A 12500-nucleotide genomic window follows, 5' to 3' on the forward strand; every position below is an offset into this window, starting at 1 on the left:
CATACCACTGTCATAAATGCCTAGTAAGCAGTCCTGTGGAAGAGAAGGCGAAAAACCCTCAAGCAAAACAAAACACACTGTTCTTAAGGCTACTTCTCACTCTTACGATTTTACCGTAAAAAATGAGAAAACGGGCTTGCGTAGTTTATGGGGTGTGGGAATCGGCTTTAGCCGTCGTTCCTACAATGCACGAACCACTGAAGGGAAAATAAAGGGCCTTTCAATAAAGACCTGATCTCAAGGAGTTTAAGATATGATAAAGGAGAAGACGGAGAAGTCACCAAGGGGGAAAGTGCTATAAAAGTGCACCCGAAATGTTAAAGGCGTTCACCTGGGAGATTATTTGAGCTAACCCTGGTTACAGCAGAATACACGCTGCTGTAAGCACAGTGACGTCTGGCCATCATGTCTACAGACGGGGAGTGGACAAGCAGGATTCGACTTCATGGCGGCAAAGATAATTCACTCATTCCACAATCCCCAAACGGTGGAAGAAAAGGCTTCCAAAGGTGCCAGGGGAAGAGTGGGGGTAGTAGGGGACGCTCTGCGTTCTGAAGGCGGCTGTAAGATTCAGCCCTAGGGCAGGAGCGGTGGAAACGGGCGAGTGGAGGCTGGACCGCTGAGGGGATGGCAGCTAAGGCCATCTTCGTGTCCCCTGGCGGTGGTGGCGGGCCGCAGTGGCAGAGAGCCGAGTCAGCTGGAGGGAAGCGCGAGGCGTCCCCAGCTCTCGGCGGCACCCGCGCTCCGGCGGTTCCAGCTGTCTCGCTCAAGCCGGCTGCCACGCGCCGCTGCCGTCTCCACCGCCGTCACCTGAGGCCTAACCAAAGGCTCTGGGAGAACGTCCCTACGGTGTGCAGACCGTGGCAGACTACAGCTAAAGGCCAAACCCTTCCAGGCTATTCACGTACCTGGAGAAACAGATTCCCCTTGCGGAGGGAAACGCAGAGGCCAAATCAGTTCTTGCTTTTACTTCTCAGCCACACAACGTGTTCCTACGGCCACTGGCCAAAATGGCGGTGCCCAGCCACCGCCTCACGCATGCCACAGGGAGGTAGTGCGCGTGCGCGACAGGGCGCGCTGGGCGGAGCCCTGAAGGGAGGTAAGGCGAGACGGCGGAGAGTGACGTCATTGTGCTGCGACCCCAATTGACGTTGTTGGGTAAGCAAGGCGTGCCTGGGAAGCTGAGTGGGAGTGGCGCGGAACTGCAGCGGTTCCTGAAAACCTGAGTGGCGGCAAGCCGGGTCTGCGAGCTGTAAGTGCGTGGGCTTTCCCCGAAGTGGAGAATGGTTCTAGCTTAAGCAGACGGGTTCTCTTCCCCAATGTCAATCTCGTTTTTCGCTCCCGATTTCCTCAAAGCTGGTGGGTCAGGAATGGATCCTTAGCCGCTGCCTATTCTCGCACTTCGGGCAGAGGTGTCAAGCAGAACCCACAGAGTCCGGTCCGGGCACTGCTCGTGGTGGCGTTCCCTCCTTGGCCTCAGCTCCTGAACGGTGTGGCCACGAACCCGTTCTTCTCCGAGTTCCGTGCGTTATCCACTTGGTGGCGTCCAGTATCAAGTTCGGCAGTTGAATTCTGCTCCAATAGTAGAGATGGGCCATTTTTTTGGACAATTTGACATTTTTGGATATTTGGCAATGTGGCCACAGGTTTAATCGTCTCATCCCAGACCTTACTTAACTTGCAGGTGGCAAATAGTTTACGATTGAAGCTATTCATTCATCCATTTATTCATTCAGTAAATTGCTAATGGAGCGTTTAAACCTCAGGCCTTTCCAAAGTTTACAGTCCAGTGTCTATTATGTATCAACCGCTTGTGTGGAGATTAGGGAACAACTGAGATCTGACTCAGGAGGTGTCAGGGAGATGGTATACAGACCTTTTGACACAGGTTTATAACAGCATTTACGTATAACGATGTTCAATAGCTGTAACTTTGCACTACCGAAGCAGTTTTACATGTTGTTCACAATCCACTATTTTTTTTTTTCACGTTTGGATATGCCCACCAAGATGAACAAAAGATGTAGTAAACTTGTGCTTTAGAATAGGCCAGTTATTCACTTCAAGACCTTAAAGGCATTTTTCTGACTTTATGTACTATGGTAAGAGCACATATAAATGGAGCTTTTGACAACTAATGAGAAGATGTGATTTTTCTCTGCATCACTTAACAGATTATTTAAAATGTAGACCAATATTTACATATTCCTGGAATAAGAGTATTTCAGTCTGACTCGTCTAGGGAAAAACTTCATTTGGATTGGAATTTTTACTCATAGAGGTATACAACTGCATAGCATTATAGGAGTATAGATCAAATCAACCCATTTGACAAGAAAGGAAATAAAGCCCAAGGCGAGGCTGAAGTTGACACCCTGATCCTGTGCCCTTTGACTACTGTAGTCTGCTGCTTTGCACAACTTGTAAGTTATAATATGTTATATTTTAGAAACAAAAACTGAATTCCCAAGAGTTTTTAATTACAGTGATTATGTCAACTGCTTTCGAGAAATAGATGATTAATATCCAGGATATATTAGTGATCGATTTGGCTATTAAATTTTTACCTTTACATTTTGTAGAAAGATGCTCAGGTCTGGGTATAATGTGGATACTTTTTTTTTCTACATAGAATATTTTTAAAATGACCACACCAAACAAGACACCTCCCGGTGCTGACCCTAAGCAGTTGGAAAGGACTGGAACAGTACGGGAAATTGGGTCACAAGCTGTTTGGTCACTCTCATCTTGCAAACCAGGTAAAACAAAACAAAACAAAAATGCTGTTCATAATAACTGCTGAAAGTTTTCTTGTGCACTGGACTAACTTTAATATTCTTTCTTTAATTCTAAAATAAATCTAATTGGATTTTCATTTGTTATATATCTTCTCAATTGCTTTACTAGTATCTGCTTCAGTTTAACTGCACATGTCTCATAAGGTCTCTCCCTCTTTTTTTTTTTTTAATATTTATTTATTTACTTAGGCTGCGCTGGGTCTTAGTTGCAGTACAGTGATTGCTTTGGCACTCGGTATCTTTAGTTGTGGCATGCAGACTTAGTTGCAGTATGCGGACTCTTCAGTTACAGCATGCATGTAGCATCTAGTTCCCTGACCAGGGATTGAACCTGGGCCCCCTGCATTGGGACCATAGAGTCTTACCCACTGGACCAGCAGAGAAGTCCCTCATAAATTCTCTTTTTACCCTCTCTCTGGTATTATTCAGTTATTTGGTTAGCTTTTTTTTTTTTTTTTGCTATTTCTATGGATAGGATAAGTGGTTGATACATTTTTTGAGTGATTACATATACCCAAATAACTTTATTTTACTCTTGGTTGGGATAGAATTCTTGGGTGGCAGTCCTTTTCTCTCAAAAATTTGTGGATTCTGTTTTACCATTTTCTTTTTTGTCATGTTGCAACTAAGAAGGCTATGCCTGTCTCTCACTTTCTAAATAACTTGTTCTTTCTTTCTGGCAGCATTTAAGCTTTTTCTGTTTATTCTTAGACTTCAAGAGTTTTGCCAGGATGTACCAGGATACATGTGTACCTTTTCTCATCTGTCTAACCTATAATTTGATGGGTATTTTCAGTCTGTAGAATCAAGCTCAGAGAAAGTTTTTTAGCTTGAGTAATTTTAATGATAATGTTATTGATTTGGTAGTCACTTTTCCCTCAGAAACTTCTACTATTTACACGTTGTCTCCTGTAGTGTCTTCCCACTCAGGCCTCTTCTGTTTCCCCTTAAGATTCTTTTCTCTCTCTTTTTATGAGTAGCTGGGGATATACAGAAAAACTCACCCTTTTTGTGTTTATAGTTCTATGAATTATTTTGTTTTTAATTTAAAAAAATTAATTAATTAGGGCTTCGCCTGGTGGCGCAGTGGTTGAGAGTCCACCTGCCAATGCAGGGGACACGGGTTCGTGCCCCGGTCCGGGAAGATCCCACATGCCGTGGAGCGGCTGGGCCCATGAGCCATGGCCGCTGAGCCTGCGCGTCCGGAGCCTGTGCTCCACAACGGGAGAGGCCACAACAGTGAGAGGCCCGCGTATCACCAAAAAAAATAATAATTATTATTTATTTATTTATTTATTTATTTATTATTTTGGCCGCACCACGTGGCATGTGGGATCTTAGTTCCCTGAACCCAAGCCCCCTGCAGTGGAAGTATGGAGTCTTAACCACTGGACTGCCAGGGAAGTCCCATAGTTCTATGAATTTTAACAAACACATCACAAATATAGAATATTTCTATCATTCAAAGAAATTTCCTCATGTCCCTTTGTAGTCAGTCTTCTGCCCCCTCCTAAACCCCTGACAACCTCTGATCCATTTTGTGTCCCTTTGGTTTTGCCTTTTTCAGAATGCCATATAAACGTAATCATACTTTATGTAACTCTTAGGGTCCAGCTTCTTTCACTTAGCATAATGCATTTGTGATTGTTCTATCAGGAGTTGGTTCCTTTTTATTGCTGATTACTATTCTGCTGTACAGATGTGCCACAATTTGTCTACCTATTCACCAGTTAATGGACATTTAGGTTTACGGTAGCAGCTTCCCAGATGGTCCCAGTGATCCTTGTTTCCTGGTATTCGTACCCTTCTGATTACCTCTGTCACATTGTGTCTGGGTTAGTCTCTGGGATGAGGAGAATATGGCAGAAATGATGGCATGTGACTTCTGAGACTAGATCATAAAAGACATTGTGGCTCTGCCTTGCTGTTATTTGGATCACAGACTCTAGGGGAAGCCAGCTGCCATTTTGTGAGGAAACAAGGGGACCTGTGGAGAGGTTGGTGTGGCAAAGAAACGGGGCCTTCTGACAATAGCCAGGGGGAACTGAGGCTTTTTGTCAACAGTCAAATGAGTAAGCTACCTTAGAATGGATTCTCCAGCTCTAGTCAAGCTTTTAGATAATTACTTCAGATAACTTGACCGCAAACTCATGAGAGTCCCAGAGCCAAGCTGCCCAACCAAGCTGGTCCCAAATTCCTATCCCATAGAAATTGTGAAGTAATGCATGTTTGGTGTTTTAAGGTGCTATGTTAACTAAGATAAGGTTGCTTCCAATATTTGGTGATTATGGATGAAGCTGCTATAAACATTCATGTAGTGGTTTTCTTGTGGACATATATTTTCATTTTTCTTGAGTAAATACTTACGAGTAGAATTGCTGGGTTCTATTGTTTTTATTTCTTCCTTTGCATTAGCTAAGACTTCCAACATGATGTTGCTTAGGAGTGGCAAAAAGGGATATCCTTGCCTTATTCCTGATCATAGTGGGAAAACTTCTATTTTCTCACTATTATATATGATGTTAGCTGTTGTTTTTTTGTAGATAATATAAAGTTGAAGAAGTTCCATTATAGTTCTAGTTTGCTAATAGATTTTGTCTTGAATGGATGTTGGATTTGTCAAATGTTTTCTCAACATCTAATGATATGATCATGTGGTTTTTCTCCTTTAGCCTATTGTTTGTTTTGATGGATTACATTAGTTAATTTCAGAATGTTGAACCAGCTGTACATACCTGGAATAAATTCCAATTGATTGTGGTAAATAATTCTTTTTATACATGGATTCAATTTGCTAATATTTTCTTGACAATTTTTGCATCTGTGTTCATGAGAGATATTGTTCTTTAATTTACCTTTCTTGTGATGTCTTTGTCTGATTTTGTTATTAGGGTAATGCTGCCCTTATAGAGTCAGTTAGAAAGTATTCCCTCTGATTCTATTTTCTAGAAGAGATTATGCAGACTAGGTATTATTTCTTCCTTGAAAGTTTGACATAAGTCACCAGTGAAACCATCTAGGCCTGGTGATTGCTTTTGGAAGGGTATTAATTTTTTATTCAATTTTTGTAATAGATATAGTCTTATTCAGATTATCTGTTTCTTCTTGTGTGAGTTTTGGTAGATTGTGTCTTTCAAGGAATTGGTCCATTTTATTTATCAAATTTGTGGGCATGAAGTCTATAATACTCCTTTATTATCCTTTTTATTGTCCATGGGATCAGTCGTGATGGCCCCTCTTTCATTTTTTATATTAGTAATTTGTGTCTTCTTTCTTGTTTTCTTGGTTAGCCTGGTTAGAGGTTTATTGATTTTATTGACCTTTTCAAAGAACCAGCTTGTGGTATTGGTAATTTTTCTCTATTAATTTGCTGTTTTTAGTTTCATTGATTTCTTCTCTGATTTTTATTATTTCTTTCTTCTGCTTATTTTGGACTTAATTTGCTTTTCTTTTTCTAGTTTTCTAAGGTGAATGCTTAGATTATTGACTTTAGAGCTTTCTTCTTTTCTAATATATATGCAGTTCATGTTATAAATGCTAAATTTCAGAAAGCAGTGCTTTCTGTTAATGATTTCTAGTTTAATTCTGCTGTGGTCTGGGAGCACACTTTGTGTGATTTCTATTCTTTTAAATGTTTTTATTGTGTTTTATAGCCCAAAATGTGGTCCATTTTCGTTAATGTTGCATGTGAACTTGAGAAGAATTGTGTATTCTGCTGTCATTGGATGAAGTAATCTATAAATATCAGTTTGATCTAGCTGATTGACTGTGCTGTTCAGTTCAACCATATACTTGCTGATTTTCTGCCTGATGGGTAAAGGTTAAGATTCAGAGGCTAAAATTTCTTTAGTGTCTTTGTTTTTGTCTCCTTGTTATCTTTGGATTTCCCTAGAGACTCCTTAAATGGCATCTAAACTTGCAGTTTTTTGAATTTAACCTCCTGATATTATGTTGGAGCCCTGTTGATATTGGTGGTAAGTTATGGGGGGAATGGAAGTATTCTATAATCCTTTGATTAGATCTCAGTCTTTCAGTGGGCCTGTGTTCATGGCTGTGACCTTACAAGCACTTCTCAACTTTTCTTTCCCCACCTAGATGAGACAGGAAGGCTAGAGGGGGATGGAGTTGGGTATTTTCCCTCCCCCGTGTCAGGCTCTGGTAAAACCCATGTTGCTTAGGTTCTGCTAAAACAGTTTTCCTTTAAGTCAGGCCTTTGTTAAAGGGGAAGAAAATGCTTTTGGTTTATTTCATAAAGATTACTTTCCCCCTCTATCTGCAGGAAGCACTGGAGAATTTTCTCTGATCTTTACCCTGAAGAGAACCTGGTGGGGCTCCTAGAGGTAAAACTCATGAAAATGTGGAGTCCTCTCTAAGGCTGGGCTTCCAGGAGCTTTTAATCTCTCAAGCTAGTCTGTACTCAGTCTCTAGCAATTAGTGAATGAACAATTACTCAATTACTCTTTAAGTTTTCCTGCCAGTTGCTAACTCCAGTGGTGGTTTCTGCTCCTGGTAAGATGTGATTCTCTGTTTTCTGTTCTCTTCAGTTTTTTTTTTTGTTTGTTTTGTTTTTTTGTGTTTTTTTTTGCGATATGTGGGCCTCTCACTGTCGTGGCCTTTCCCGTTGCCGGACGCGCAAGCTCAGCGGCCACGGCTCACGGGCCCAGCCGCTCCGTGGCACGTGGGATCCTCCCGGACCGGGGCACGAACCCGTATCCCCTGCATCGGCAGGCGGACTCTCAACCACCGCGCCACCAGGGAGGCCCCTCTTCAGTTTTTTGGGTGGTGGTTTGCCCTGTGACCTCTTTGGGACCTAAGAAAAATTATTGGTTTTCAGTTAGTTCAGCTTTTTTGTTGTTGTTGTGAGGATGAGAGTGACATTGTCCAAGCTCTTTACATGTAACATCGGAAACTAGAAGTTCTTCCTTTTACTTTTAAACTGTATATATCTTTTTATTTGAAGTGGATTTCTTATAGACAGCATATTATTGGGTCTTGCTTTTTAAAATCCAGTCTGACATTCTTTATCTTATAATTGGGAGTGTTTAGACCATTTACACCTAATGTACCTCCTGATGTAATTAGATTTAAAACTACGACCTTGGAATTTGGGGGGTTTTGTCCATTTATTCCCTCTTTTTTAACCTGATTTTGGATAAATTCAGTATTTTTTATGATTCTGCTTTATCTCCACTACTGACTCATTAGTTATACATCCTTTTTGAAATTTTTGAGGGATTGCCCTAAGGATTACACTGTACATCTTTAATTGTCACAGTTTACCTTCAAGTAATATTATACTACTATAGATATGGTATACAAATCCTTCAGTATACTTCCAATTAATGCCCATGCTTTATGCCATTTTTGTTATGTATTCTATTTTTGCATATTTTAAACCCCCAGAAGATATTGTTGCTATTTTTGTTTTAAAAGGTCAATTATATTTTGGAGTGATTAAAAAACAAACTTTATGCTTTAACTTTTTCAATTTGGGGAACTTTTTAGTTTTTTGAATAGATCCAGGTTTCTGTCTGGCATCATATTCCTCCTGCCTGAAGAACTTTCTTTACATTTTTTTCTGTTGCAGGTCTGCTAGCACTGTTTGGTTGAAAAAATTTTCATTTTGCTTTTATTACTGTGATATATGTTCCCTGCATGAAATTCTAGGTTAGCAGGTTTCTCCTTTTACTACTGTAAAAATGTCATTCTGTATCTTCTGGCTTGCATAGTTTCTGAAGAAAAGTCTGCTGTAGTTAATGTGGCTTTTTTCCTAGCTGGCTTTAAGATTTTATCGTTAATTTTCAGCAATATAAACATTATGTGTCCACGTGTATGCATGTGTGTGTGTTTAATCCTGCTTGAGATCCATTGTGATTCTTGGATCTTCTGGTTTAATGTCTTGCATTACTTTATGAAAATTCGTGGCCATTATTTCTTCAAGTATTTCTTTTGCCCCATCCTCATCCTTCTGGGAATCCAATTATACATATGCTAGACCATTTAATTTGCTAGACCATTTGGTATTTGTCCCCTTGCTTTTAGGTGCTCTATTTTTAGTTTTTTCTTTTTTTTTCCTTTGTGTTTTGCTTTGGGGTTTTTTAATTGGCCTAGCTTCAAGTCTACTACTTCTTTCTTTGGCATTATTGAGTCTACTAATGATTCTGTCTAAGGAATCTTTCATCTTTGATATGGTGTTTTTTATTATGGCTTTTTCATTTGACTCTTAAAGGAGTTTTCTCCTATGTTGAAATTCCCTGTCTTTTCCTGCATTTCATCTACCTTTTCCCCTAGATTCTTTAACATATTAATCATAGCTATTTAAAGTCCCCATTTCTTAGTTTCAACATCTGGTTCATCTCTGAGTCTATTTCTAGTGATTGCTTTGTCTTTTGATAATATTTGTTTCTCTTGCTTGTTTGTGCATCATAAATGTTTACTGAATGCCAAACATCACATATAGATTAGTAGATACTGACAAAAATGGTATTTATACTTTGAAATGGATACCTGTTTTCCTCTGTCAGCCTTTTATAGTGGGGGTTGCATTAGTTAGGAATTGAGCTGGGTTTGAGTTTGTTTGTTTGTTTTATTATGGTTACTTTCAATATCACAGGCTTCAAATTCCTCTAAAGATGCCCAGTACTTATGGCGGGGCTGTTGTGCCAGAGGAGTTTTCTTTCTTTTTTTTTTTTTTTTTTTTTTTTTTTTCTTGCGTTATGCGGGCCTCTCACTGTTGTGGCCTCTCCCATTTGCGGAGCACAGGCTCCGGACGCGCAGGCTCAGCGGCCATGGCTCACGGGCCCAGCCGCTCCGCGGCATGTGGGATCTTCCCGAAACGGGGCACGACCCCGCGTCTCCTGCAACGGCAGGCGGACTCTCAAGCACTGCGCCACCAGGGAAGCCCAGAGGAGTTTTCTTAATGTTCTTCCTCCACAATCATTTTCAGTTATCTCTGTATCCCTGTGCTTCAGAGGGTGTCTCTCTCCATCCTCTTGCCCTGCCTCCAGCAGTAAAATGCGATGGTTGTAACTCAGTGCAGGGGGTCAGAGGCAGGACTTCTCTGTTTTCCTGGTCTAGCTTCAATCCTAGACAGCCCTTGCATGTCTGACCTCCAGGTTAGGACTTTCTCAGCATTTTGGTCCCTCCTACCTATGATAGTGAAACTCTGGACTTTCCTAGGAGAGAGTTTTCTGTCCCATCCCCAGAGGAAGGAGTGTTTTCTGCTTCTTCCCCAAGTGTAGAGGGTTTTTTCTTTTACTTTTCTCCTAGCAAGAATGGGTCTGTGTGGTTGGGGTTTTTGCTTTTCCTGCAGTGGCAGTCAGTCCCCTCCTCCAGGCATGTACCACTGATGTAGGCTTTCCAATCTCTTGCTTTCCCCAAAAAATGTCCTCTAATGTGTACAGTGAGGCCCTTAGAAAAGAGTCTGAGAGTCAGAGTGAGTTCACCTTGTGTTTGCGACTCCCAGGGCTGCTATACTTTTATGATAGCCCATGCTTAGCCTTTAGCAATTTGTTGAAATTCTACCTGATTTCTTCTTCTATGTTTATTTGCTCGCTGATCCTTCCTTCCATGCTCTACCACAGTTGGGACAGGCTGCCCATCCTTTCTCTCCTAACCTGGGAGCCGACCCTTCTTGGATTTCAGGATATTTGGTTGCTGCGTGATTTTAAGCACTCATGTTTTCAAGAAAAATTATGAGTTTGTAGTTTATCTAGCCTTTTCTTGTTGTTTGAGTGAGGATGGTGCCTTTTTCTAGCTTCATGTATCCTAGACTGCTTCAGAAGTTTCTAATATTCTTTTTTTTATTATTTTTTAATTTTTAAAAAAATTTTAAATTTTTGGCTGTGTTGTGTCTTCGTTGCTACACGCAGGCTTTCTCTAGTTGCAGCGAGTGGGGGTTACTCCTCCTTGTGGTGTGTGGGCTTCTCCTTGCAGTGGCTTCTCTTGTTGCGGAGCACAGGCTCTAGGTATACAGGCTTCAGTAGTTGTGGCATGTGGGCTCAGTAGTTGTGGCACACGGGCTCTAGAGCGCAGGCTTAGTAATTGTGGCGCATGGGCTTAGTTTCTCTGCGGCATGTGGGATCCTCCCGGATCAGGGCTCGAGCCCGTGTCCGCTGCATTGGTAGGTGGATTCCTAACCACTGTGCTACCAGGGAAGCCCTCTAATATTCTTTATAGCACCAAATATTTCTGTGAATTTGCTCAAATTGAGTATCTTCTATTGCTTTACTGAGTAGCATAATTCGACTGGTGCCATACTGATGTCAGTAACAGGGTAAGAATCAGTGCCAGTTCACATTCTTTTATGCTGTGGGGCTTGGCAGAGGACAACACTTAGAAGTCACTGGTCCCCTGAAGATGCCCCACTACTCTGACATCTTGGAGGTGCAGAAGAGAACAATGGTTGACACTACCAGAAGAATGGTGGGGATCACTTAAAAATGTGTTGGGTATGAAGTCATGAAATTCATCATTGTGCTGTCACACATTTTACTTCTGTGATTTTCAGCTTTGTGTTCATCAGTGAAATATAATTATATGATTATCATTTTGCATGTTATGAATGACTGAATAGTCTTTATTAATGCAAAACAGCATGAGAAAGTTAGTTGTTTAACCTTTACTTAACCTTACTTCTCTGTGGTCAGATATTTTTCAGTTCAAGTCAGCAGACAGTTGCTGAAATCTGTAACACTGTTAGAGATTAAAAAATAAAAAAGACACACAGACCTTGTTGTCAAGGAGTTCACGATCTAATGGAGGCATTGTATCTTTAAATTAGTCATTATTATACAGTGTAATAATTTATAACTTTTATTTGGTGCTTACTAAGAGAGGTTCTGTTGTAAGTACTTTGCATGTATAAAATAAACAACTGTCTTAGTAAAGTCTCCAAAAGTCGTATGAAGTATTTACTGTTTTTTCATTTTCCAAATGAGGAAACTGTAGTACAGACAGATTAAGCAGTTTGGCAGATATCACCTAATAAGTGGGAATGCTGGGACTCAAGGCAGTCAGGCTTTCACTAGGTCATACTGCTTCCCTCTAAGCATGGGCTCAGTGCAGTAGTGGGCCAAAGGAGAAAGTGATTGACACTGCTTCAGAGGATCAGGGAAGTCTTCATGGAGATGATACGTATCTGGCATGATGGGGCAAGGTAGAATTTCACTGGGGAAGGACATAAAGGCAAGAGGAACAGTATGTGCAAAGGTGTATAGCTTAGCAAAGCATGGTTCTTTCGAAGAATTTTGAGTAGTCAGTAAGACTAGAACAGAGGGAAGTGGCATAGGTGAAACTAGCTAGTTAGGAAGAGGCCTGATCATAGGGGGCTTTGTTAAACAGTTCATACCTGGGGGTTCCCTGGTGGCCTAGTGGTTAGGATTCTGGGCTTTCACTGCTGTGGCCTGGGTTCAATCCCTGGTCAGGGAACTGAGATCCCGCAAGCTGCGCAGCATGGCCAAAAATATAAAATATAAAATTAAAAAAAAAAGTTCATACTTTATTGTACAGAGAGTATGAGCCATTGAGCAATTTAAAGTAGCAGAATGAAACAGTGTTTGTTCACATCTGAGAACTGTGAAGGATGGACTGAAGTGAGGCAAGATTGGAGGTAAAGAAATGAGTTAGGAGATACGCAGTAATTCAGGTAAGCACTGATATAAGGGAGAATTTTAATAAACTTTCAAAATGTTAGTATCAGTC

At 41.0% G+C, this 12500-nt stretch overlaps 2 protein-coding genes across 2 annotated transcripts in view; one reads left to right on the forward strand and one right to left on the reverse strand.

Annotated features, from left to right (window-relative positions):
* The window catches only part of ABCE1 (ATP binding cassette subfamily E member 1), a 34807-nt gene extending 33640 nt beyond the window's left edge, over nucleotides 1-1167 (reverse strand). Inside the window, exon 1 of the mRNA XM_007466902.1 lies at nucleotides 909-1167. The gene's annotated coding sequence lies outside the window, so the exon portion shown is untranslated. The remainder of the gene's footprint in view (nucleotides 1-908) is intronic.
* The window catches only part of ANAPC10 (anaphase promoting complex subunit 10), a 73529-nt gene continuing 61831 nt past the window's right edge, over nucleotides 803-12500 (forward strand). Inside the window, exons 1-2 of the mRNA XM_007466901.1 lie at nucleotides 803-1252; nucleotides 2633-2759. Coding sequence (XP_007466963.1) covers nucleotides 2645-2759 — 115 coding nt within the window. The 5' untranslated portion in view covers nucleotides 803-1252; nucleotides 2633-2644. The remainder of the gene's footprint in view (nucleotides 1253-2632; nucleotides 2760-12500) is intronic.

The sequence above is a fragment of the Lipotes vexillifer genome, unplaced genomic scaffold (genome assembly GCF_000442215.2).
Source record: "Lipotes vexillifer unplaced genomic scaffold, Lipotes_vexillifer_v1.1 scaffold730, whole genome shotgun sequence".
In the NCBI taxonomy this organism is placed as follows: domain Eukaryota; kingdom Metazoa; phylum Chordata; class Mammalia; order Artiodactyla; family Lipotidae; genus Lipotes; species Lipotes vexillifer.